Source organism: Petromyzon marinus, chromosome 74 (genome assembly GCF_048934315.1).
Source record: "Petromyzon marinus isolate PM22_M1 ecotype Great Lakes invasive population chromosome 74, UKy_Petmar_22M1.pri1.0, whole genome shotgun sequence".
Lineage (NCBI taxonomy): Eukaryota > Metazoa > Chordata > Hyperoartia > Petromyzontiformes > Petromyzontidae > Petromyzon > Petromyzon marinus.
Window position 1 is genome coordinate 10,356,564 of NC_133740.1, and position 26,860 is coordinate 10,383,423.

The 26,860-nt window shown below is 54.5% G+C and overlaps 1 protein-coding gene across 1 annotated transcript in view; it reads right to left on the minus strand.

The window, feature by feature from the left end:
• Nucleotides 1-326: 326 nt before the first annotated feature.
• LOC116958224 (serine/threonine-protein kinase N2-like) overlaps nucleotides 327-26,860 on the minus strand; it is a 95,420-nt gene continuing 68,886 nt past the window's right edge. The window contains exons 17-23 of the mRNA XM_076056192.1: nucleotides 22,198-22,374; nucleotides 20,875-20,937; nucleotides 13,453-13,529; nucleotides 12,480-12,622; nucleotides 9,662-9,769; nucleotides 7,899-7,979; nucleotides 327-3,025 (exon numbers count right to left, since the gene is read on the minus strand). Of these exons, the coding sequence (XP_075912307.1) occupies nucleotides 2,822-3,025; nucleotides 7,899-7,979; nucleotides 9,662-9,769; nucleotides 12,480-12,622; nucleotides 13,453-13,529; nucleotides 20,875-20,937; nucleotides 22,198-22,374 (853 nt within the window). The 3' untranslated portion in view covers nucleotides 327-2,821. The remainder of the gene's footprint in view (nucleotides 3,026-7,898; nucleotides 7,980-9,661; nucleotides 9,770-12,479; nucleotides 12,623-13,452; nucleotides 13,530-20,874; nucleotides 20,938-22,197; nucleotides 22,375-26,860) is intronic.

The following is a 26,860-nucleotide window of genomic DNA, read 5'->3' on the forward strand; positions in this document are numbered from 1 at the left end:
CTTCACCACCTCGTTCACCTCCCACTCACTTCACCACCACCTCGTTCAACTTCACTCAACCTCCTCACTCACCACCACCACCACCACCCTCGTCCACAACTTCACTCACCACCACCACCACCCCCCCTCCCCGCGCGACTCCCTAACGAACAAACCACGTGCTAGGTGACTCTGTGATGGCGACGACGACGAGGGGGGTCCCCCCCCCCTCTCCTCTCCCCCATAGTAAGGCAACTGGGGGGGGGGGCTAGGGGGCACGTCCGCTAAGTGTCGCTGGCCTCGGCGTGGCAGGCGGTTCAGTCTCTTCGTCGGCTCCTCCTTGTTGGTTGTTGTGGTTGTTGTTGTGGTTGTTGTGGTTGTTGTGGTTGTTGTTGTGGTTGTTGTTGGTTGTTGTTGTGGTTGTTGTTGTGGTTGTTGTTGTTGTGGTTGTTGTGGCGGTTGTTGTGGTTGTTGTGGTTGTTGTAGTTGTTGTGGTTGTTGTTGTTGTGGTTGTTGTGGTTGTTGTGGTTGTTGTTGTTATTGTTGTTGTGGTTGTTGTGGTTGTTGTTGTTGCTGCTGCTGGCTCTCCCGTGGTCTTGGAGGCGGCGTGGAAGCGCGTTTGTGGACCCCCCCCGCTCGGTGCAAATCCTCGCCAGGGCACGGCACAACGTCAAGGCTAAGGCGGTGGACAGTGAGGGGTGGTGGTGAGGGGTGGTGGTGAGGGTGGTGGTGAGGGGTGGTGGTGAGGGGTGGACAGTGAGGGGTGGTGGTGAGGGGTGGTGGTGAGGGTGGTGGTGAGGGGTGGTGGTGTGGGTGGTGGTGAGGGTTGTGGTGGTGAGGGGTGGTGGTGAGGGTGGTGGTGGTGAGGGGTGGTGGTGAGGGGTGGACAGTGAGGGGTGGTGGTGAGGGGTGGTGGTGAGGGTGGTGGTGAGGGGTGGTGGTGAGGGGTGGTGGTGAGGGGTGGTGGTGAGGGGTGGTGGTGAGGGTGGTGGTGAGGGGTGGTGGTGAGGGTGGTGGTGAGGGGTGGTGGTGAGGGTGGTGGTGAGGGGTGGTGGTGAGGGTGGTGGTGGTGAGGGTGGTGGTGGTGAGGGGTGGTGGTGAGGGGTGGCGGTGAGGGGTGGCGGTGTGGGTGGTGGTGAGGGTGGTGGTGGTGAGGGGTGGTGGTGAGGGTGGTGTTGAGGGGTGGTGGTGAGGGTGGTGGTGGTGAGGGGTGGTGGTGAGGGTGGTGGTGGTGGTGAGGGGTGGTGGTGAGGGGTGGTGGTGGTGAGGGGTGGTGGTGAGGGTGGTGGTGGTGAGGGGTGGTGGTGAGGGTGGTGGTGGTGGTGAGGGGTGGTGGTGAGGGGTGGTGGTGGTGAGGGGTGGTGGTGAGGGTGGTGGTGGTGAGGGGTGGTGGTGAGGGGTGGTGGTGGTGAGGGTGGTGGTGGTGAGGGTGGTGGTGGTAGTGGGTGAATTCTGAGAGGTGGTGGTGTAGAAGGGAGTGGGGGGGGGCATGGGGGAGATGCAAGTGCCTGGAGGAACCCCTCCCGCCCACAACCCCCACCCACTACCACCGCCCACACCACCACCACCCACACCACCACCCACCCACCACGCCTTGTACCCAGGAGGTGGGCACCCTCCTACTTGCATCACTGCCCCCGCCACCTTCCGCTCTTCGCAACAAAAAAACTGAAATGTGGGGGGGGGGGGGGGGGGGGGGGTGGGGGTGGTGAAACTCTCCGCACGCCGATCTTCGCTCGATCCACCAACCCCCTTGACCACGGTCGTAGTGGTTGCCGCCGTAGTTGCCATCGCCGCCACCATCATCATCGTCGTCATTGTTGCCAACATGCGCCGCCATCATCATCATCGCTACCATCATCACCAGCGTCGCCACCATCTTCATCATCGCCGGCGTCGCCACCATCTTCATCACCAGTGTCGCCGCCATCATCACCACCAGCGTCGCCGCCATCATCACCAGCGTCGCCGCCATCATCATCACCAGCGTCGCCGCCATCATCATCACCAGCGTCGCCACCACCATCATCACCAGCGTCGCCACCATCTTCATCATCGCCGGCGTCGCCACCATCTTCATCACCAGTGTCGCCGCCATCATCATCACCAGCGTCGCCACCATCACCACCAGCGTCGCCACCATCATCATCACCAGCGTCGCCACCATCATCATCACCAGCGTCGCCACCATCATCATCACCAGCGTCGCCACCATCATCATCACCAGCGTCGCCACCATCTTCATCACCAGCGTCGCCACCATCATCATCACCAGCGTCGCCACCATCATCACCACCAGCGTCGCCACCATCATCATCACCAGCGTCGCCACCATCATCATCACCAGCGTCGCCACCATCATCACCGTCGCCACCATCACCACCAGCGTCGCCACCATCATCACCACCACCGTCGCCACCATCATCATCACCAGCGTCGCCATCATCATCACCACCATCATCACCACCAGCGTCGCCACCATCACCACCGCCGTCGTCACTGTTGCCACCATCCACCACCACCACCATCATCGTCACCACCAGCGTCGCCACCATCACCACCACCGCCGCGTCGGGGGCGGTGTAGAACATCACTCTCCTCGCCCTCTCCTCCCCTCTCTCTTCTCGCCACGCAACTCGGCGGCGGTGGCGGTGGTGGCGGCGGCGGTAGCGGTGGTGGTGGTGGTTGTGGGTGGCGTGGAGGGGTTTAGTCACAGCCGGGCGGTCGGCTTGAGGAGTTCTGAGTTGCCGCAGAAGTGCGCGGCGCCCCCTGGTTGGGCGCTCACCGCCGCTGGCCCGTCGACTCACCGGCGGCGGCCAGGCCAGGCCAGGCCAGGCCAGGCTCAGCACCAGTCGGCGATGTAATCGAACTCGGTGAAGAGCGCCTGCTCGTCGCGAGCCAGCACCCGGGGCTCGCGCGGTGGCGTGAGCACCGGCTCCTCGGAGGTGAACTCCTCGTCGAAGTTGCTCACGTCCTCGGGGGCGTGCACCACCGGCACGAAGGGCGGCCGCACCTTCTTGGAGAGCAGCGCCGACCAGTCCATCGTCTGTGCTCGGCGGCGGCGGCGTTGTTGTTGTTGTTGTTGAGCGTCGTGTGTGTTGTGTTGTGTGTTGTGTGTGTTGTGTGTGTTGTGTGTGTGTTGTGTGTGTTGTGTGTGTTGTGTGTGGTGTGTGTGGTGTGTGTGTTGTGTGTGTGTTGTGTGTGTTGTGTGTGTTGTGTGTTGTGTTGTGTGTGTTGTGTGTGTTGTGTGTGTTGTGTGTGTGTTGTGTGTGTTGTGTGTGTTGTGTGTGTTGTGTGTGTTGTGTTGTGTGTGTTGTGTGTGTTGTGTGCGTTGTGTTGTGTGTGTTGTGTGCGTTGTGTGTGTGTTGTGTTGTGTGTGTTGTATGTGTGTTGTGTGTGTGTTGTGTGTGTTGTGTGTGTGTTGTGTGTGTGTTGTGTGTGTTGTGTGTGTGTTGTGTGTGTGTTGTGTGTGTGTTGTGTGCGTGTTGTGTGTATTGTGTGTGTTGTGTGCGTGTTGTGTGTATTGTGTGTGTTGTGTGTGTTTGTTGTGTTGTGTGTGTTTTGTGTGCGTGTTGTGTGTATTGTGTGTGTATTGTGTGTGTGTTGTGTGTGTGTTGTGTGTGTGTTGTGTGTGTATTGTGTGTTGTGTGTGTTGTGTGTGTGTTGTGTGTGTTGTGTGTGTTGTGTGTGTTGTGTGTGTTGTGTGCGTGTTGTGTGTGTTGTGCGTGCGTTGTGTGCGTGTTGTGTGTGTTGTGTGTGTTGTGTGTGTTGTGTGCGTGTTGTGTGTGTTGTGTGCGTGTTGTGTGTGTTGTGCGTGCGTTGTGTGCGTGTTGTGTGTGTTGTGTGCGTGTGTTGCGTGTGTGTAAGCGTGCGTGTGTGTTGTGTGTGGGAGCACAAGGAAGGGAGCGGTAGTGCAGTGGTTAGCGCACTACGCTAACCACGCAAAGGCAAAGATCCCCTGTACGGCCTCAACACAGCCTGCCGGGGCAAAGTGCAGTTAGCGAGCAGCACTTACCGCACCATGCACACACACACACAAGGCAAAGTTCCCCCGTACAGCCTGCCGGGGCAAGTGCTGTTAGCGAACGGCAGCGCCCTATGAAGGCCGGCACTGTGGCACACGAGGTGGGGTGGGCGGCCAGCACCACGCCCGGCCGCCTTTGTCTCCCTAGCGGCGATGTTCACACACTCCGCACCGCGTACTCGTTTTGAGGCCGAGTCGACCCACAAAGATCCCCCATATAGCCTTAACAGACTGTAGGGGCAAGTGCTGTTAGCGAGCACCTATGAAGGTCGGAACGGTACACGAGGTGGGGTGGGTGGCCAGCACCACGCCCGGCCGCCTTTGTCTCCCTAGCGGCGATGTTCACACACTCCGCACCGGGTACTCGTTTTGAGGCCGAGTCGACCAACACACACACACAGACAGACACACACAAAGTCACACGCGAGTGGTACGATGGAGGCTGTGGGTAGCGGCTGAGCCAAAGAGACCGCGATTTCCCCCCTCGGTGCCGTCAGGATGTAACACCGGCAGGAGGAGCAGGAGGAGGAGGAGGAGCCCTTTGAGGTGAAGGCAAGAGAGAGAGAGAGAGAAGAGGGGGGGGCAAGAGGTGGCTGCGCCGAGTGATACTCGGACGGGTTCAATATTTCACGAGTTTGGCTTTGTTCGAGTGCCAAGGGGGAGGGAGGGGGGTGGGGGGTGGGGGGTGGGGGGTGGGGGTTGCCGCCCCCGCACGAGAAGGGAGAGCGAGCGCCGTGAATTATTCACGTCCAGCGACAGCCCTAAGGGGGTTCCCCCCCCCGGGGTAGGGCTGCGGGGGGGAGGCAGATACAAAGGCAGGGGGCACGTCTTGAGCTCGGTCCATTAGGAAGGGGAGTCCGGTCGAATTATCATAAGGGGGGGCGTGCGTGCGTGTGTGCGTGTGTGTGTGTGTGTGTGTGGGGGGGGGGGCTGCTGGAGCGAGGGGGGCTCCTCGCGCGTCTGCAGAGCGTTTCACCGCTCGCTGGGAAAATGTCCACGCGGCGGTAACGGCGGTGACACCGGGCCACTTTGTTGAGCTAGCATTGGTGACGGCTAAGTGGGGGGTCGTCCCCCCCCCCTTCCCCCCTCCCCCACCCCCACACACCTGCAATTAGATAGATTCGTTTTTAGTTTAGCGTGGGGAGGGGGGTGGCGGGCAGGGTTGGGGGGGGCAGGGGGGATATCTTACAAGGCATTGGTATGAAGAGGCAGGATTGGGGGGGGTCCTGTACAGAGAGTAAGGGGGGGGGGTGAGATGAGACACTAAGCGTGTGGTGGTGGCGATGTTTCCTCCCACAGGGGCGAGGGGGGGTCAGCTCCCTGCTGCTCCACTCCAGATGGTGGCAGCAGCCGCAAAGTGGAGGTCCTGCTGCTACTACTACTACTACCGCTGCTGCTACTACTACTACTACTGCTGCTGCTGCTGCTACCACTGCTGCTACTGCTGCTACTACTACTGCTGCTACTGCTGCTACTACTACTGCTGCTACTGCTACTACTGCTGCTACCACTGCTGCTACTGCTGCTACTACTGCTGCTACTACTACTACTGCTGCTACCGCTGCTGCTACTACTACTGCTGCTACTGCTACTACTGCTGCTACCACTGCTGCTACTACTACTGCTGCTACTACTACTGCTGCTACCACTGCTACTACTGCTGCTGCTACCACTGCTGCTACTACTACTGCTGCTACTACTACTGCTGCTGCTACTACTGCTCCTACTGCTGCTACTACTACTGCTGCTACTACTGCTACTATTACTGCTACTACTGCTCCTACTGCTGCTGCTGCTACTGCTGCTACTGCTGCTACCACTGCTGCTGCTACTGCTACTACTGCTGCTACCACTGCTGCTACTACTACTGCTGCTACTACTACTGCTGCTGCTACTACTGCTCCTACTGCTGCTACTACTACTGCTGCTACTACTGCTACTATTACTGCTACTACTGCTCCTACTGCTGCTACTACTACTGCTGCTACTACTACTGCTGCTGCTACTACTGCTGCTACTGCTGCTACCACTCCTACTACTACTGCTGCTACTGCCACTGCTGCTACTACTACTACTGCTGCTACTACTACTACTGCTGCCACTGCTGCTACTACTACTGCTGCTACTACTACTGCTACTACTGCTGCTGCTGCTACTGCTGCTATTACTACTGCTGCTACTACTGCTGCTGCTACTACTGCTGCTGCTACTGCTGCTACAGTGAGGGAAAAAAGTATTTGATCCCCTGCTGATTTTGTACGTTTGCCCACTGACAAAGAAATGATCAGTCTATAATTTTAATGGTACGTTTATTTGAACAGTGAGAGACAGAATAACAACAACAAAATCCAGAAAAACGCATGTCAAAAATGTTATTAATTGATTTGCATTTTAATGAGGGAAATACGTATTTGACCCCTCTGCAAAACATGACTTAGTACTTGGTGGCAAAACCCCTTGTTGGCAATCACAGAGGTCAGACGTTTCTTGTAGTTGGCCACCAGGTTTGCACACATCTCAGGAGGGATTTTGTCCCACTCCTCTTTGCAGACCTTCTCCAAGTCATTAAGGTTTCGAGGCTGACGTTTGGCAACTCAAACCTTCAGCTCCCTCCACAGATTTTCTATGGGATTAAGGTCTGGAGACTGGCTAGGCCACTCCAGGACCTTAATGTGCTTCTTCTTGAGCCACTCCTTTGTTGCCTTGGCCGTGTGTTTTGGGTCATTTTCATGCTGGAATACCCATCCACGATCCATTTTCAATGCCCTGGCTGAGGGAAGGAGGTTCTCACCGAAGATTTGATGGTACATGGCCCTGTCCATCGTCCCTTTGATGCGGTGAAGTTGTCCTGTCCCCTTAGCAGAAAAACACCCCCAAAGCATAATGTTTCCACCTCCATGTTTGACGGTGGGGATGGTGTTCTTGGGGTCATAGGCAGCATTCCTCCTCCAAACATGGCGAGTTGAGTTGATGCCAAAGAGCTCCATTTTGGTCTCATCTGACCATAACACTTTCACCCAGTTGTCCTCTGAATCATTCAGATGTTCATTGGCAAACTTCAGACGGGCATGTATATGTGCTTTCTTGAGCAGGGTGACCTTGCGGGCGCTGCAGGATTTCAGTCCTTCATGGCATAGTGTGTTACCAATTGTTTTCTTGGTGACTATGGTCCCAGCTGCCTTGAGATCATTGACGTGTAGTTCTGGGCTGGTTCCTCACCGTTCTCATGATCATTGCAACTCCACGAGGTGAGATCTTGCATGGAGCACCAGGCCGAGGGAGATTGACAGTTCTTTAGTGTTTCTTCCATTTGCGAATAATCGCACCAACTGTTGTCACCTTCTCACCAAGCTGCTTGGCAATGGTCTTGTAGCCCATTCCAGCATTGTGTAGGTCTACAATCTTGTCCCTGACATCCTTGGAGAGCTCTTTGGTCTTGGCCATGGTGGAGAGTTTGGAATCTGATTGATTGCTGCTGTGGACAGGTGTCTTTTATACAGGTAACGAGCTGAGATTAGGAGCACTCCTAATCTCAGCTTGTTACCTGTATAAAAGACACCTGGGAGCCAGAAATCTTTCTGATTGAGAGGGGGTCAAATACTTATTTCCCTCATTAAAATGCAAATCAATTTATAACATTTTTGACATGCGTTTTTCTGGATTTTGTTTTTGTTATTCTGTCTCTCACTGTTCAAATAAACCTACCATTAAAATTATAGACTGATCATCTCTTTGCCAGTGGGCAAACGTACAAAATCAGCAGGGGATCAAATACTTTTTTTCCCTCACTGTACTACTGTTGCTGCTCCTCCTGCTGCTACTGCTCCTGCTGCTACTGCTCCTGCTTTAGGAGGAGGATGATGATGGGGAGGGGGTGAGGAGGTGCGTTGCGTACCCTGAAGAACGCCTGCCTCTTCACCTCGTCCGCATCGCGGTCACTCGAGCCCAGCCGCCTTTCCGGACTCTTCCTCAGCAACTGTGACCCACGGCGACGCAGGTACACACGCACACACATACGTACACACGCACACACATACACACACACACACACGTACACACACGCAGAGACGCACACACATACGTACACACAGACGCTCCACACACGTAGAGACACATACATGCAGAGACGCACACACACACACGCGCAGAGACACACACGCGCAGACACAGAGACGCACTCTCATGCACACACGCGCGCAGACACAGAGACGCACACTCACGCACACACACGCGCAGAGACGCGCACACACACACACAGAGACACACACAGACGCACACACGCGCAGACACAGAGACGCACACTCACGCACACACGCGCGCAGAGACGCACACACACACACAGAGACGCACACACACAGAGACACACACACACAGAGACGCACACACACACACACAGAAACGCACACACACAGAGACGCACACACACACACACAGAGACACACACACACAGAGACGCGCACACACACACATACGCGCAGAGACGCACACTCAAGCACACACACGCGCAGACACAGAGACGCACACACGCGGAGATGCACGCACGCACACACACACACACACGGAGATGTACACAGACACACGCACACACACACGCACGCAGATGAAGATGTCATCAAGGCCAAAGAGCTGGTGATGCCCACTGCACTGCCCAAAGCTCTCTTTCCCCTCTGCCAGATGCCTGCCTGTTGCCTCACACACGGAGGGGGTGTTGTGGCCAGACCCACGCACGCCCGGCCGCCTTTGTCTCCCCCTGTGGCGATGTTTGCTGCACACAGCCAGCCCATTATGAGTCAGACAATTAAAGTCAGGTCATTTTAATCAGATGATTATAGCCAGATGATTATAATCAGGTGATCATTATCGCCATCACCGCTGTGGGGCGGGAATCGAACCTCGGGGGCCGCAGGCCGCCGGTTCCGCCGTGCGTCTCCGCGTCTCAACGACGGCACCGGGGGAGACAAAGGCGGCCGGGGCAATCGCGCCGTGGTGCCGCTCCGCCCGCCGCGCCTCTCTCTGTCACGTGCCGCAGCTACTCCCCATTAACGCCATGACCCGGGTTCGATTCCCGCTCACGGCTGCGGACATCGGCGATAGCGACTGCCTGAACCGGTCCTGGGCCTCCTCACCTAGGTCGACTCGGCCTCAAATGGGCACCTGGTGCGGTGCGCGCAGTAGACATCGCCACTGGGGGAGACAAAGGCGGCCGGGCGTGGTGCTGGCCACCCACCCCCTCGTGTGCCGTGACGGCCTTCATAGGGCGCTGCTGCTGCTACTCGCTAACAGCACTTGCCCCAACAGCCTGTTAGAGGCTACGTGGGGGACCTTTGTCGTTTGTGTGTGTTTGTAGCCACTGGGGAGACAAAGGCGGCTGAGCGCGGCGTGGTGCTGCCCACACACACCTCCTTTCGCCACAAACGGCACTTGCCCCGACAGCCTGGGGCTGGCTACGCGGGGGATCTTTGTCTGTCTCTCACAGCTGCCCCTCGCTAACTAACAGCACTTGCCCCTACAGTCTGTTAGAGGCTACGCGGGGGATCTTTGTCTGTCTCTCATAGCTGCCCCTCGCTAGCTAACAGCACTTGCCCCACAGCCTGCTGGAGGCTACCCGGTTGGTGGTGAGGGGCGGGTAGCTTCGTCTTTGCGGGGAACTCCACTTACCCTGCGCATGATGGCGATGGATTCGGTGGAGAGGAACCGGGGGTACCGCACCTCGTCGTTGACGATGCTGTCAAACACCTCCTCCTCGTCGTCGCCGGGGAAGGGGGACTGTGGGAAACGGGGGGGGTGGAAGTAATACATCTATATACACTGTATATAAAAGGGAAGTAATACATCTATATACACTGTATATAAAAGGGAAGTAATACATCTATATACACTGTATATAAAAGGGAAAGTTGTGAATATGTGTGTCTGTTCGAAATGTTTAGCGTACTTCCCGACATGCAACAAACTTGAAATTTGGCATGTGGGTAGCTTCCAGACTGTACACCATGCAAAAAGTATAAAAATACACTTTAGTATTTTGGGGGGGGGGATAATGAATATAATATTTTGCACGGCAAGTGAGCGGTGACGTCACATCTGTGATGTCACCCGCATGCGCCTGCTGACGTCACGCAGTGTGCCTGCTGACGTCATGCATCCCCCCTCCCCCCACCCCACCCCTCCGCGTAGGCCTTCTATTGATACCAAGACAAGAATCCAAGTCCCGGGCGAAGCCGGCTAGTAGAGCGAGTTTATATATATAAACAAACACGGGATAGGGTGCGAACGGTCCTTATTTTTTATTAACTTTGATCACGGCGGCAAAGGTATCCCACAGGGTACAGCTGCTCACACCACGAGCCACAGACGCTCTGTTGTGGCATTGCCCTTGTGCTGCCCCGTCGTTCTCTGGTCGACTGACAACGGGAGTGAGACGAGATTCTAAACAGGAAGGCCGCCATCTCTGGAGTAGGCCCCAAACAGTTTCAAAGACAACGCAGGTAACATTACAATGACATTAGTATTAAAGACAACGCGTCAACCATTATCAGGGCGTGCTTGTTTGAACGTTCAGCACAAGTACCGTGCGCGGTTAATGCAGCAACTTGATTCCTTGCAAAAGGTGTCACGTATCTGGGTGTTTGAACATCGTAACACAACACCTGTTTTGATTGCATCTCTCGCTGCGGACCAGAGCCCCCACGGGGAGAGGATGAGACCCCGGCCAGCGTGACCACTGCACGCACGCTGCCGATGGCGGCGATGGTGGTGGTGATGGTGATGATGGCGATGATGGTGATGGTGGTGGCGGTGATGATGATGGCGATGATGGTGGTGATGGCGATGATGGTGGTGATGATGGTGATGATGGTGATGATGGCGATAATGGCGGTGATGGTGGTGATGGTGATGATGGTGGTGATGATGGCGGTGATGGTGACGATGGTGGTGATGATGGCGATGATGGTGGTGATGGTGGTGATGGTGGTGGTGATGGTGGTGGTGATGGTGGTGATGATGGCGATGGTGATGATAGTGGTGATGGTGATGATGGTGGTGATGGTGGTGGTGATGATGATGGCGATGATGGTGATGGTGGTGGCGGTGATGATGATGGCGATGATGGTGGTTATGGCGATGATGGTGGTGATGATGGTGATGATGGTGATGATGGCGATAATGGCGGTGATGGTGGTGATGGTGATGATGGTGGTGATGATGGCGGTGATGGTGACGATGGTGGTGATGATGGCGATGATGGTGGTGATGGTGGTGATGGTGGTGGTGATGGTGGTGGTGATGGTGGTGATGATGGCGATGGTGATGATAGTGGTGATGGTGATGATGGTGGTGATGGTGGTGGTGATGATGATGGTGGTGATGATGATGGCGATGATGGTGGTGATGGTGATGATGATGGCGATGATGGCAATGATGGCGATGATGGCGATGATGGTGGTGATGGCGATGATGGTGGTGATGATGATGATGATGGCGATGACAGTGGTGATCGCAACTCTCACATCCTGCTCCATCTCCTCTCACCCCTTCCCTCCATCTCCTCCGTCACCTCGCCACTCACTCACTCACCCTCACCGCGTCCCTCACCCTCACCGTATACCCTCACCACGTCCCTCACCCTCACCGCGTCCCTCACCCTGTCCCTCACCCTCACCGTGCCTCACCGCGTCCCTCACCGTACCTCACCTCAGTAATAAACTAAACTATTTTATTTTAGCAAGGTAAGGCTCACTGAGCTCTTTATCACAAGTGACCTGGCCATCACAAATGAGAACAGCTCAACGAAGCGGCTTGCCACGTGGACATTTATAGCAGCAGCCAAGCACTCTGAACGTGTGGCGACGGCGATTCTGAATGTGGAGGGGAACAACCGGAGGACCCGGAGACAAATCCACACGACCACGGGGAGAGAGAGAGAGAGACGCAGACTCCAAATATACAGCAGCAGCAGCAGGCGTCAGGGTCGGGATGGAACCCACGACTTCCTGTAGACCAGGCGAGGTAGTTAACATCTCCTAGCCACCGTGATGATGATGATGATGAGAGAGACACACAAACTCCAAATATACAGCAGCAGCAGGCGTCAGGGTCGGGATGGAACCCACGACCTCCTGTATACCAGGCGAGGTAGTTAACATCTCCTAGCCACCGTGATGATGATGATGAGAGAGACGCAGACTCCAAATATACAGCAGGGGTCGGGGGGGTGGGAATTGAACCCACGACCTCCTGTATACCACGCGAGGTAGTTAACATCTCATAGCCACCGTGATGATGATGAGAGACACGCAGACTCCAAATATACAGCAGGGGTCGGGGGGGTGGGAATTGAACCCACGACCTCCTGTATACCACGCGAGGTAGTTAACATCTCCGAGCCACTGCGGCTCCCCATAACCACGGCCCCCCCCGGCGAACCCCCCACTGCCCCCCCCCCCCTTACTCCCCCCCCCCCCCCCGGTCTCACCTCCCCGACGAGCATCTCGTAGATGAGCACCCCGAGGCCCCACCAGTCGACGGAGCGCGTGTAGGCCGTCTCCGTCAGCACCTCAGGCGCCAGGAACTCCGGCGTGCCGCAGAAGGTGCCGGTCCGGTCGCCGAAGCCCATGCCTGGGGAGGGGGCGGGGGGGAGACGAGTGGTGGTGGAGTGAGTGAGTGAGTGGTGGGAGTGGTGGTGGAGGGAGTTAGTGAGTGGTGGGAGTGGTGGTGGAGGGAGTTAGTGAGTGGTGGTGGAGGGAGTGAGTGATGGGAGTGGTGGTGGGAGTGAGTGGTGGGAGTGGTGGTGGTGGTGAGTGGTCGGAGTGAGTGAGTGGTGGAGGGAGTGAGTGGTGGGAGTGGTGATGGAGGGAGTGAGTGAGTGGGAGTCGTGGTGGAGTGAGTGAGTGAGTGGTGGGAGTGGTGGTGGAGAGATTGAGAGAGTGGTGGGAATGGTGATGGAGTGAGTGGTGGTGGGAGTGAGTGGTCGGAGTGGTGGTGGAGGGAGTGCGTGAGTGAGTGGTGGGAGTGGTGGTGGGGGGAATGGTGATGGAGTGAGTGGTGGTGGAGGGAGTGGTGATGGAGTGAGTGAGTGGTGGGAGTGGTGGTGGAGGGAGTGGTGATGGAGTGAGTGAGTGGTCGGAGTGGTGGTGGAGGGAGTGAGTGAGTGGTGGGAGTGGTGGTGGAGGGAGTGGTGATGGAGTGAGTGAGTGAGTGGTGGGAGTGGTGGTGGAGGGATGTTCCCCACCCCTGATCTAAACCAACAAAAACCTCTCTCACCACACCTTCTCACTTCCTCACCACACCTCCTCACCACACCTCCTCACCACACCTCCTCACCACACCTCCTCACCACACCTCCTCACCACACCTCCTCACCACACCTCCTCACCACACCTCCTCACCACACCTCCTCACACCCACGGTCCTCTTCTTGTTCCGGGTTCCCCGTTCGGACTGCTCACCTTCCTTGCAGAGGCCAAAATCTGCAATCTTGAGGTAGCCCTCCGTGTCCAGCAGCAGGTTGTCCAGCTTCAGGTCTCTGCAGCAGAAGACGCAGGATGGCGTGGGTGGGGGGTACGGGGGGGGGGAGAAGGCATGAAGGGTGTGAGGGGCGAGTGAACCAGTCTCTTTGTGAGTCTGTGGGTCTCTGTGTGAGTCTGTGGGTCTCTGTGTGAGTCTGTGGGTCTCTGTGTGAGTCTCTGTGTGAGTCTGTGGGTCTCTGTGTGAGTCTCTGTGTGAGTCTGTGGGTCTCTGTGTGAGTCTCTGTGTGAGTCTGTGGGTCTCTGTGTGAGTCTGTGGGTCTCTGTGTGAGTCTGTGGGTCTCTGTGTGAGTCTCTGTGTGAGTCTGTGGGTCTCTGTGTGAGTCTCTGTGTGAGTCTGTGGGTCTCTGTGTGAGTCTGTGGGTCTCTGTGTGAGTCTGTGGGTCTCTGTGTGAGTCTGTGGGGCTCTGTGTGAGTCTGTGGGTCTCTGTGTGAGTCTCTTTGTGAGTCTGTAGATCTCGTTGTGAGTCTGTGGGTCTGTGTGTGAGTCTCTGTGTGAGTCTGTGGGTCTGTGTTTGAGTCTGTGGGTCTCTGTGTGAGTCTGTGGGTCTCTGTGTGAGTCTCTTTGTGAGTCAGTGGGTCTCTGTGTGAGTCTGTGGGTCTCTGTGTGAGTCTGTGGGTCTCTGTGTGAGTCTCTTTGTGAGTCAGTGGGTCTCTGTGCGAGTCTGTGGGTCTCTGTGTGAGTCTGTGGGTCTCTGTGTGAGTCTCTTTGTGAGTCTCTGTGTGAGTCTGTGGGTCTCTGTGTGAGTCTCTTTGTGAGTCTGTGGGTCTCTGTGTAAGTCTGTGGGTCTCTGTGTGAGTCTCTTTGTGAGTCTGTGGGTCTCTGTGTGAGTCTGTGGGTCTCTGTGTGAGCCTCTTTGTGAGTCTGTGGGTCTCTGTGTGAGTCTGTGGGTCTCTGTGTGAGTCTGTGGGTCTCTGTGTGAGTCTGTGGGTCTCTGTGTGAGTCTCTGTGTGAGTCTGTGGGTCTCTGTGTGAGTCTCTGTGTGAGTCTGTGGGTCTCTGTGTGAGTCTGTGGGTCTCTGTGTGAGTCTGTGGGTCTCTGTGTGAGTCTGTGGGGCTCTGTGTGAGTCTGTGGGTCTCTGTGTGAGTCTCTTTGTGAGTCTGTAGATCTCGTTGTGAGTCTGTGGGTCTGTGTGTGAGTCTCTGTGTGAGTCTGTGGGTCTGTGTTTGAGTCTGTGGGTCTCTGTGTGAGTCTGTGGGTCTCTGTGTGAGTCTCTTTGTGAGTCAGTGGGTCTCTGTGTGAGTCTGTGGGTCTCTGTGTGAGTCTGTGGGTCTCTGTGTGAGTCTCTTTGTGAGTCAGTGGGTCTCTGTGCGAGTCTGTGGGTCTCTGTGTGAGTCTGTGGGTCTCTGTGTGAGTCTCTTTGTGAGTCTCTGTGTGAGTCTGTGGGTCTCTGTGTGAGTCTCTTTGTGAGTCTGTGGGTCTCTGTGTAAGTCTGTGGGTCTCTGTGTGAGTCTCTTTGTGAGTCTGTGGGTCTCTGTGTGAGTCTGTGGGTCTCTGTGTGAGCCTCTTTGTGAGTCTGTGGGTCTCTGTGTGAGTCTGTGGGTCTCTGTGTGAGTCTCTTTGTGAGTCTCTGTGTGAGTCTCTTTGTGAGTCTGTGGGTCTCTGTGTGAGTCTGTGGGTCTCTGTGTGAGTCTCTTTGTGAGTCTGTGGGTCTCTGTGTGAGTCTGTGGGTCTCTGTGTGAGTCTCTTTGTGAGTCTGTGGGTCTCTGTGTGAGTCTGTGGGTCTCTGTGTGAGTCTCATTGTGAGTCTGTGGGTCTCTTTGTGAGTCTGTGGGTCTCTGTGTGAGTCTCATTGTGAGTCTGTGGGTCTCTTTGTGAGTCTGTGGGTCTCTGTGTGAGTCTCTGTGTGAGTCTGTGGGTCTCTGTGTGAGTCTGTGGGTCTCTGTGTGAGTCTGTGGGTCTCTGTGTGAGTCTCTTTGTGAGTCTGTGGGTCTCTGTGTGAGTCTGTGGGTCTCAGTGTGAGTCTCTTTGTGAGTCTGTGGGTCTCTGTGTGAGTGTATGGGTCTCTGTGTGAGTCTCTGTGTGAGTCTGTGGGTCTCTGTGTGAGTCTCTGTGTGAGTCTGTGGGTATCTGTGTGAGTCTGTGGGTCTCTGTGCGAGTCTGTGGGTCTCTGTGTGAGTCTGTGGGTCTCTGTGTGAGTCTGTGGGTCTCTGTGAGTCTGTGGGTCTCTGTGCGAGTCTGTGGGTCTCTGTGCGAGTCTGTGGGTCTCTGTGTGAGGCTGTGGGCCTCTGTGCGAGTCTGTGGGTCTCTGTGTGAGTCTCTGTGTGAGTCTGTGGGTCTCTGTGTGAGTCTGTGGGTCTCTGTGTGAGTCTCTGTGTGAGTCTGTGGGTCTCTGTGTGAGTGTATGGGTGTCTGTGTGAGTCTATTGGTCTTTGTGTGAGTCTGTGGGTCTCTGTGCGAGTCTGTGGGTCTCTGTGTGAGTCTGTGGGTCTCTGTGTGAGTCTCTTTGTGAGTCTCTGTGTGAGTCTGTGGGTCTCTGTGTGAGTCTCTTTGTGAGTCTGTGGGTCTCTGTGTAAGTCTGTGGGTCTCTGTGTGAGTCTCTTTGTGAGTCTGTGGGTCTCTGTGTGAGTCTGTGGGTCTCTGTGTGAGCCTCTTTGTGAGTCTGTGGGTCTCTGTGTGAGTCTGTGGGTCTCTGTGTGAGTCTCTTTGTGAGTCTGTGGGTCTCTGTGTGAGTCTGTGGGTCTCTGTGTGAGTCTCATTGTGAGTCTGTGGGTCTCTTTGTGAGTCTGTGGGTCTCTGTGTGAGTCTATGGGTCTCTTTGCGAGTCTGTGGGTCTCTTTGTGAGTCTGTGGGTCTCTGTGTGAGTCTCTGTGTGAGTCTGTGGGTCTCTGTGAGGCTCTGTGTGAGTCTATGGGTCTGTGTGAGTGTATGGGTGTCTGTGTGAGTCTATTGGTCTTTGTGTGAGTCTGTGGGTCTCTGTGCGAGTCTGTGGGTCTCTGTGTGAGTCTGTGGGTCTCTGTGTGAGTCTCTTTGTGAGTCTCTGTGTGAGTCTGTGGGTCTCTGTGTGAGTCTCTTTGTGAGTCTGTGGGTCTCTGTGTAAGTCTGTGGGTCTCTGTGTGAGTCTCTTTGTGAGTCTGTGGGTCTCTGTGTGAGTCTGTGGGTCTCTGTGTGAGTCTCTTTGTGAGTCTGTGGGTCTCTGTGTGAGTCTGTGGGTCTCTGTGTGAGTCTCTTTGTGAGTCTGTGGGTCTCTGTGTGAGTCTGTGGGTCTCTGTGTGAGTCTCATTGTGAGTCTGCGGGTCTCTTTGTGAGTCTGTGGGACTCTGTGTGAGTCTCTGTGTGAGTCTGTGGGTCTCTGTGTGAGTCTGTGGGTCTCTGTGTGAGTCTGTGGGTCTCTGTGTGAGTCTCTTTGTGAGTCTGTGGGTCTCTGTGTGAGTCTGTGGGTCTCTGTGTGAGTCTCTTTGTGAGTCTGTGGGTCTCTGTGTGAGTCTGTGGGTCTCTGTGTGCGTCTCTTTGTGAGACTGTGGGTCTCTGTGTGAGTCTGTGGGTCTCTGTGTAAGTCTCTGTGTGAGTCTGTGGGTCTCTGTGTGAGTGTATGGGTCTCTGTGTGAGTCTCTGTGTGAGTCTGTGGGTCTCTGTGTGAGTCTCTGTGTGAGTCTGTGGGTATCTGTGTGAGTCTGTGGGTCTCTGTGCGAGTCTGTGGGTCTCTGTGTGAGTCTGTGGGTCTCTGTGTGAGTCTGTGGGTCTCTGAGTCTGTGGGTCTCAGTGCGAGTCTGTGGGTCTCTGTGCGAGTCTGTGGGTCTCTGTGTGAGTCTGTGGGCCTCTGTGCGAGTCTGTGGGTCTCTGTGTGAGTCTCTGTGTGAGTCTCTGTGTGAGTCTGTGGGTCTCTGTGTGAGTGTATGGGTGTCTGTGTGAGTCTATTGGTCTTTGTGTGAGTCTGTGGGTCTCTGTGCGAGTCTGTGGGGCTCTGTGCGAGTCTGTGGGTCTCTGTGTGAGTCTATGGGTCTCTGTGTGAGTCTATGGGTCTCTGTGTGAGTCTCTGTGTGAGTCTGTGGGTCTCTGTGTGAGTCTGTGGGTCTCTGTGTGAGTCTATGGGTCTCTTTGCGAGTCTGTGGGTCTCTTTGTGAGTCTGTGGGTCTCTGTGTGAGTCTCTGTGTGAGTCTGTGGGTCTCTGTGAGTCTCTGTGTGAGTCTATGGGTCTCTGTGTGAGTCTGTGCGTCTCTGTGTGAGTCTGTGGGTCTCTATGTGAGTCTGTGCGTCTCTGTGTGAGTCTATGGGTCTCTGTGCGAGTCTGTGGGTCTCTGTGCGAGTCTGTGGGTCTCTGTGCGAGTCTGTGGGTCTCTGTGCGAGTCTGTGGGTCTCTGTGTGAGTCCGTGGGTCTCTGTGTGAGTATGTGGGTCTCTGTGTGAGTCTCTATGTGAGTCTGTGGTCTCTGTGTGAGTCTGTGGGTCTCTGTGTGAGTCTCTTTCTGAGTCTGTGGGTATCTGTGTGAGTCTGTGGGTCTCTGTGTGAGTCTCTTTGTGAGTCTGTGGGTCTCTGTGTGAGTCTCTTTGTGAGTCTATGGGTCTCTGTGTGAGTCTGTGGGTCTCTGTGTGAGTCTGTGGGTCTCTGTGCGAGTCTGTGGGTCTCTGTGTGAGTCCGTGGGTCTCTGTGTGAGTCTGTGGGCCTCTGTGTGAGTCTCTTTGTGAGTCTGTGGGTCTCTGTGTGAGTCTGTGGGTCTCTGTGTGAGTCTCTTTGTGAGTCTGTGGGACTCTGTGTGAGTCTGTGGGTCTCTGTGTGAGTCTCTTTGTGAGTCTGTGGGTCTTTGTACGAGTCTGTGGGTCTCTGTGTGAGTCTGTGGGTCTCTTTGTGAGTCTGTGGGTCTCTGTGTGAGTCTGTGGGTCTCTGTGTGAGTCTCTGTGTGAGTCTGTGGGTCTCTGTGTGAGTCTCTGTGTGAGTCTGTGAGTCTGTGGGTCTCTGTGCGAGTCTGTGGGTCTCTGTGCGAGTCTGTGGGTCTCTGTGTGAGTATGTGCGTCTCTGTGTGAGTCTATGGGTCTCTGTGCGAGTCTGTGGGCTCTGTGCGAGTCTGTGGGTCTCTGTGCGAGGCTGTGGGTCTCTGTGTGAGTGCGTGGGTCTCTGTGTGAGTCTGTGGGTCTCTGTGTGAGTCTGTGGGTCTCTGTGTGAGTCTGTGGGTCTCTGCGCGAGTCTGTGGGTCTCTGTGTGAGTCTGTGGGTCTCTGTGTGAGTATATGGGTCTCTGTGTGAGTATATGGGTCTCTGTCTGAGTCTTTGTGTGAGTCTATGGGTCTCTGTGTGAGTCTGTGGGTCTCTGTGTGAGTCTCTTTGTGAGTCTGTGGGTCTCTGTGTGAGTATATGGGTCTCTGTGTGAGTCTATGGGTCTCTGTGTGAGTATATGGGTCTCTGTCTGAGTCTTTGTGTGAGTCTATGGGTCTCTGTGTGAGTCTATGGGTCTCTGTGTGAGTCTGTGGGTCTCTGTGTGAGTCTATGGGTCTCTGTCTGAGTCTCTGTGCGAGTCCATGGGTCTCTGTTTGAGTCTTTGGGTCTCTGTCTGGGTCTCTGTGCGAGTCTATGGGTCTCTGTGTGAGTCTATGGGTCTCTGTGTGAGTCTATGGGTCTCTGTCTGAGTCTCTGTGCGAGTCTATGGGTCTCTGTGTGAGTCTATGGGTCTCTGTGTGAGTCTATGGGTCTCTGTCTGAGTCTCTGTGTGAGTCTATGGGTCTCTGTGTGAGTCTATGGGTCTCTGTCTGAGTCTCTGTGCGAGTCTATGGGTCTCTGTGTGAGTCTATGGGTCTCTGTGTGAGTCTATGGGTCTCTGTGTGAGTCTATGGGTCTCTGTGTGAGTCTATGGGTCTCTGTCTGAGTCTCTGTGCGAGTCCATGGGTCTCTGTTTGAGTCTATGGGTCTCTGTATGAGACTCTGTGCGAGTCTATGGGTCTCTGTGCGAGTCTTTGGGTCTCTGTGCGAGTCTATGGGTCTCTGTGCGAGTCCATGGGTCTCTGTGCGAGTCTTTGGGTCTCTGTGCGAGTCTATGGGTCTCTGTGCGAGTCTCTGTGCGAGTCTATGGGTCTCTGTGCGAGTCTTTGGGTCTCTGTGCGAGTCTATGGGTCTCTGTGCGAGTCCATGGGTCTCTGTTTGAGTCTTTGTGCGAGTCTGTGGGTCTCTGTGCGAGTCCATGGGTCTCTGTTTGAGTCTCTTTGTGAGTCTGTGGGTCTCTGTGTGAGTATATGGGTCTCTGTGTGAGTCTATGGGTCTCTGTGTGAGTATATGGGTCTCTGTCTGAGTCTTTGTGTGAGTCTATGGGTCTCTGTGTGAGTCTATGGGTCTCTGTGTGAGTCTGTGGGTCTCTGTGTGAGTCTATGGGTCTCTGTCTGAGTCTCTGTGCGAGTCCATGGGTCTCTGTTTGAGTCTTTGGGTCTCTGTCTGGGTCTCTGTGCGAGTCTATGGGTCTCTGTGTGAGTCTATGGGTCTCTGTGTGAGTCTATGGGTCTCTGTCTGAGTCTCTGTGCGAGTCTATGGGTCTCTGTGTGAGTCTATGGGTCTCTGTGTGAGTCTATGGGTCTCTGTCTGAGTCTCTGTGTGAGTCTATGGGTCTCTGTGTGAGTCTATGGGTCTCTGTCTGAGTCTCTGTGCGAGTCTATGGGTCTCTGTGTGAGTCTATGGGTCTCTGTGTGAGTCTATGGGTCTCTGTGTGAGTCTATGGGTCTCTGTGTGAGTCTATGGGTCTCTGTCTGAGTCTCTGTGCGAGTCCATGGGTCTCTGTTTGAGTCTATGGGTCTCTGTATGAGACTCTGTGCGAGTCTATGGGTCTCTGTGCGAGTCTTTGGGTCTCTGTGCGAGTCTATGGGTCTCTGTGCGAGTCCATGGGTCTCTGTGCGAGTCTTTGGGTCTCTGTGCGAGTCTATGGGTCTCTGTGCGAGTCTCTGTGCGAGTCTATGGGCCTCTGTGCGAGTCTTTGGGTCTCTGTGCGAGTCTATGGGTCTCTGTGCGAGTCCATGGGTCTCTGTTTGAGTCTTTGGGTCTTTGTGCGAGTCTGTGGGTCTCTGTGCGAGTCCATGGGTCTCTGTTTGAGTCTTTGGGTCTCTGTGTGAGTCTGTGGGTCTCTGTGTGAGTCTGTGGGTCTCTGTCTGAGTCTCTGTGCGAGTCCATGGGTCTCTGTGTGAGTCTATGGGTCTCTGTGTGAGTCTTTGGGTCTCTGTGCGAGTCCATGGGTCTCTGTTTGAGTCTTTGGGTCTCTGTGTGAGTCTGTGGGTCTCTGTGTGAGTCTGTGGGTCTCTGTCTGAGTCTCTGTGCGAGTCCATGGGTCTCTGTGTGAGTCTATGGGTCTCTGTGCGAGTCTGTGGGTCTCTGTTTGAGTCTGTGTGTTAGTCTATGACCCCCATCACCCCCGCCCCCAAGGCGCCTCCTCACCTGTACACGATCTTGTTCTCGTGCAGGAACTGCAGGCCCAGCACCACGCACGCCGCATAAAACCTGCGACGGCATTCCCGGAAAACCGCACCGGTCAAAGCCCGGGACGACCCTCCGGTTCGGCCGCGTGGGCAGCCCTGATGAAGCCTGCCCGGGCCGAGCCGCCTCACGGCGTAGGTAGTGCCGGGCCGAGCCGCCTCACGGCGTAGGTAGCGCCGGGCCGAGCCGCCTCACGGCGTACGTATGTTGTATGTGTGTACGTTGAATTTATTTCGCACCGGACGTAGCCAACCGCGGTATTCGGAGGTGCGGGGGTAAGAACAACAAACTAAACACAACAGCAGCAACCGGCACTGAAGAAGCGAGTTCTCCATCTCGAAAGGACTTTTCAGTCTAGTACGTGACGGTGGCGGTGTTGGCTGTGGTCGTGGTTGCTTGCTGCTGGCGGTGTGCGTACACATCGTACGTGGCCAAGCGCACTAATCGGAGGTGATGATGATGATGATGACGATGTTGACGACGATGTTGGATGTACGTATAATGATGATGATGTTGCTGAAGATGTCGGTGACGATGTTGTTGCCGACGACGTTGGTGATTCCGGTGAGGTTCATGATGATGTTGATGATGACGACGACGACGATGTTCGTGACGTTGGTGGCGATGTTGCCGGCGATGTTGGCGACGATGTTGGATGTACGTATAATGATGATGATGTTGCTGACGATGTCGGTGACGATGTTGCCGATGATGTTGTTGCCGACGACGTTGGTGATTCCGGTGAGGTTCACGATGATGTTGATGATGACGACGATGATGTTCGTGACGTTGGTGGCGACGTTGGTGGCGATGTTGCCGGCGATGTTGGCGACGATGTTGGATGTACGTATAATGATGATGATGTTGCTGACGATGTCGGTGACGATGTTGCCGACGACGTTGGTGATTCCGGTGAGGTTCACGATGATGTTGATGATGACAACGATGACGATGTTCGTGACGTTGGTGGCGACGTTGGTGGCGATGTTGCCGGCGATGTTGGCGACGATGTTGGATGTACGTATAATGATGATGATGATGATGTTGCTGACGATGTCGGTGACGATGTTGCCGACGACGTTGGTGATTCCGGTGAGGTTCACGATGATGTTGATGATGACGACGACGACGATGTTCGTGACGTTGGTGGCGACGTTGCCGGCGACGTTGCCGACGCCCCGCGAACCTCTCTCCCTCGCTCATCCCGGGTCCCCTCTCAGCGTGACACCCCCCCCCCCCCCCCAAACCCCACCACCACCTTCCCCCCGACCCCCAGCAACGTACACGGTGCGCGGCTCCGAGAAAACGTCGGCGTGGATGTGCATCATGAGGTCTCCGCCGGGCGCGTACTCCATGACGAAGCAGACGTGGTCGCGCGTCTGGAAGCAGGCGAAGAGGTTCACCAGGAAGGGGTGGCGCACGCTGTTCACCGTCTCGAAGATTCGCTTCTCGCACATGAGGCTGCGTCGGGGGTTGCGCGCAAGGGCACGGGGCGCATCGTCATCATTATCATCATCATCAGCAGCAGCGTCGTCATCATCATCATCAGCAGCATCGTCATCATCAGCAGCAGCATCGTCATCATCAGCAGCAGCATCGTCATCATCAGCAGCAGCATCGTCATCATCATCAGCAGCACTCTCAATGATAATCATCGCGACCGCCCCAACGCTGTTCACCGTCTCGAAGATTCGCTTCTCGCACATGAGGCTGCGTCGGGGGTTGCGCGCAAGGGCACGGGGCGCATCGTCATCATTATCATCATCATCAGCAGCAGCGTCGTCATCATCATCATCAGCAGCATCGTCATCATCAGCAGCAGCATCGTCATCATCAGCAGCAGCATCGTCATCATCATCAGCAGCACTCTCAATGATAATCATCGCGACCGCCCCAACGCTGTTCACCGTCTCGAAGATTCGCTTCTCGCACATGAGGCTGCGTCGGGGGTTGCGCGCAAGGGCACGGGGCGCATCGTCGTCATCATCATCATCATCATCAGCGGCGTCGTCGTCATCGTCAGTAGCATCGTCATCATCATCAGCAGCATCGTCATCATCAGCAGCAGCATCGTCATCATCATCAGCAGCACTCTCAATGATAATCATCGCGACCGCCCCAACGCTGTTCACCGTCTCGAAGATTCGCTTCTCGCACATGAGGCTGCGTCGGGGGTTGCGCGCAAGGGCACGGGGCGCATCGTCGTCATCATCATCATCATCATCAGCGGCGTCGTCGTCATCGTCAGTAGCATCGTCATCATCATCAGCAGCATCGTCATCATCAGCAGCAGCATCGTCATCATCATCAGCAGCACTCTCAATGATAATCATCGCGACCGCCCCAACGCTGTTCACCGTCTCGAAGATTCGCTTCTCGCACATGAGGCTGCGTCGGGGGTTACGCGCAAGGGCACGGGGCGCATCGTCGTCATTATCATCATCAGCATCGTCATCATCATCAGCAGCATCGTCATCATCGTCAGCAGCATCGTCATCATCATCAGCAGCATCGTCATCATCAGCAGCAGCATCGTCATCATCATCAGCAGCACTCTCAATGATAATCATCGCGACCGCCCCAACGCTGTTCACCGTCTCGAAGATTCGCTTCTCGCACATGAGGCTGCGTCGGGGGTTGCGCGCAAGGGCACGGGGCGCATCGTCGTCATCATCATCAGCAGCAGCGTTGTCATCATCGTCAGCAGCATCGTCATCATCATCAGCAGCATCGTCATCATCGTCAGCAGCATCGTCATCATCGTCAGCAGCATCGTCATCATCGTCAGCAGCATCGTCATCATCATCAGCAGCATCGTCATCATCATCAGCAGCAGCGTTGTCGTCATCGTCAGCATCGTCGTCATCATCATCATCAGCATCGTCATCATCATCGTCAGCAGCAGCTTCATCAGCAGCGTCATCAGCAACATCATTAATCAGCAGCAGCATCATCATCAGCATCGTCATCATCATCAGCATCGTCATCATCATCAGCAGCATCGTCGTCATCATCATCATCAGCAGCAGCAGCGTTGTCGTCATCATCGTCAGCAGCATCGTCATCGTCAGCAGCAGCTTCATCAGCAGCGTCATCAGCAACATCATTAATCAGCAGCAGCATCATCATCAGTATCATCGTCATCAGCAGTAGCGGCAGCATCGTCATCATCAGCAGCAGTAGCGTCGTCATCGTCACCATCATCAGCAGCATCGTCATCATCATTAGCATCATCAGCAGCATCGTCATAATCATTAGCATCATCGACATCATCAGCAGCATCGTCATCGTCCTCATCATCATCATCAGCATATCATTGTTATCATCGTCAGCAGAATCGTCATCATCATCATCATCGTCAGCAGCAGCTTCATCAGCAGCGTCATCAGCAACATCATTAATCAGCAGCAGCATCATCAGTATCATCGTCATCAGCAGTAGCGGCAGCATCGTCATCATCAGCAGCGTCGTCATCGTCACCATCATCAGCAGCATCGTCACCATCATCATCAGCAGCATCGTCATCATCATCAGCAGCACTCTCAATGATAATCATCGCGACCGCCCCAACGCTGTTCACCGTTCTCGAAGATCCGCTGCTCGCACTTCAGGCTGCGTCGGGGTAAACACAAAGACAAAGACCCCCCGTATAGCCTGAACAGACTGTTGGGGCAAGTGCTGTTAGCGAGCAGCAACACGAAGGCTGGCACTGTGGCACACGAGGGGGTGGGTGGCCAGCCCGACCACCTTTGTCTCCCCAGTGGTGATGTTTACACACCGCAGCGACATAGGGGAGGCCCAGGACTGGTTCAATTTAATATAGTGGTGTAGTGTATAGTGTCGTTTTTAGTAGTGTATCGTTTAGTGTATCGTAGTGTATAGTGTAGTGTACAGTGTAGGGTATAGTAGTGTAGTGGATAGTAGCGTAGTGTATAGTAGTGTAGTGTATAGTAGTGTAGTGTATAGTAGTGTAGTGTATAGTAGTGTAGTGTATAGTGTAGTGTATAGTAGTGTGGTGTATAGTAGTGTGGTGTATAGTGCAGTGTATAGTAGTGTAGTGTATAGTAGTGTAGTGTATGGTAGTGTAGTGTATGGTAGTGTAGTGTATGGTAGTGTAGTGTATGGTAGTGTAGTGTATGGTAGTGTAGTGTATGGTAGTGTAGTGTATAGTGTAGTGTATAGTGTAGTGTATAGTGTAGTGTATAGTGTAGTGTAGTGTATGGTAGTGTAGTGTATGGTAGTGTAGTGTATGGTAGTGTAGTGTATGGTAGTGTAGTGTATAGTAGTGTAGTGTATAGTAGTGTAGTGTATAGTAGTGTAGTGTATAGTCGTGTAGTGTATAGTCGTGTAGTGTATAGTAGTGCAGTATATAGTCGTGTAGTGTATAGTAGTGTAGTGTATAGTCGTGTAGTTTATAGTCGTGTAGTGTATAGTCGTGTAGTGTATAGTAGTGCAGTATATAGTCGTGTAGTGTATAGTAGTGTAGTGTATAGTCGTGTAGTGTATAGTAGTGTAGTGTATAGTCGTGTAGTGTATAGTAGTGTAGTGTATAGTAGTGTAGTGTATAGTAGTGTAGTGTATAGTCGTGTAGTGTATAGTAGTGTAGTGTATAGTCGTGTAGTGTATAGTAGTGTAGTGTATAGTAGTGGATAGTGTATAGTAGTGTAGTGTATAGTAGTGCAGTGTATAGTAGTGTATAGTAGTGTAGTAGTGTATAGTGTAGTAGAAAGTGACACTTTCCCCGCTTCCCAAACAACAATAAATCACCTCCACCACCTCCACCACCTCCACCACCTCCACCTCCACCACCACCTCCACCACCTCCACCACCAACCAACCAATCAAACAGACAGCAGCAGCAGCACAACAACAAACGGCTGCCACCGCAGACAATCGCCACTACCGCCTCTTGACAAACGTCACGGGCAGCGGACGCAAATCGCCGGTAGCTAAGCAACCGCACCGCATCGGCACGCGGCCCCGCACTGCGGCCGTGCCGCCAGACGCCGCCGCTGCCTTTTGCATCCTCTCAACGTAAACGAGCCGCTCCAAACAAGGGCCGGCCACGCGGCGCTGGGACAGCGGCGGCAGGGAGGATGAGGGGTGAGGAGGAGGGGTGAGGATGGTGGGGAGGATGAAGAGGGGTGGGGAGGATGGCGAGGAGGACGAGGGTGAGGAGAGGGTGACGAGAGGAAGGGAAAGAGCGATTTGTGTCCATATTGAGATGTAGGGACAGCAACAAGCAGTGAGTGGATGAATGAACGAGTGGGCGAGTGAGCGTATGAGTGAGTGGGTGTATGAGTGAGTGTATGAGTGAGTGAGTGGGTGTATGAGTGAGTGGGTATATGAGTGAGTGTATGAGTGAGTGTATGAGTGAGTGGGTGTATGAGTGAGTGTATGAGTGAGTGTATGAGTGAGTGAATGAGTGAGTGTATGAGTGAGTGTATGAGTGAGTGGGTGTATGAGTGGGTGTATGAGTGAGTGTATGAGTGAGTGAGTGGGTGTATGAGTGAGTGTATGAGTGAGTGGGTGTATGAGTGAGTGGGTGTATGAGTGAGTGGGTGTATGAGTGAGTGTGTGCGTGAGTGAGTGTGTGAGTGTATGAGTGAGTGGGTATATGAGTGGGTGTATGAGTGAGTGTATGAGTGAGTGGGTGTATGAGTGAATGTATGAGTGAGTGTATGAGTGAGTGAATGAGTGAGTGTATGAGTGAGTGGGTGTATGAGTGGGTGTATGAGTGAGTGTATGAGTGAGTGGGTGTATGAGTGAGTGGGTGTATGAGTGAGTGGGTGTATGAGTGAGTGTATGAGTGAGTGTATGAGTGAGTGAGTGTATGAGTGAGTGGGTGTATGAGTGAGTGGGTGTATGAGTGAGTGGGTGTATGAGTGAGTGTATGAGTGAGTGTATGAGTGAGTGTATGAGTGGATGTATGAGTGAGTGTACGAGT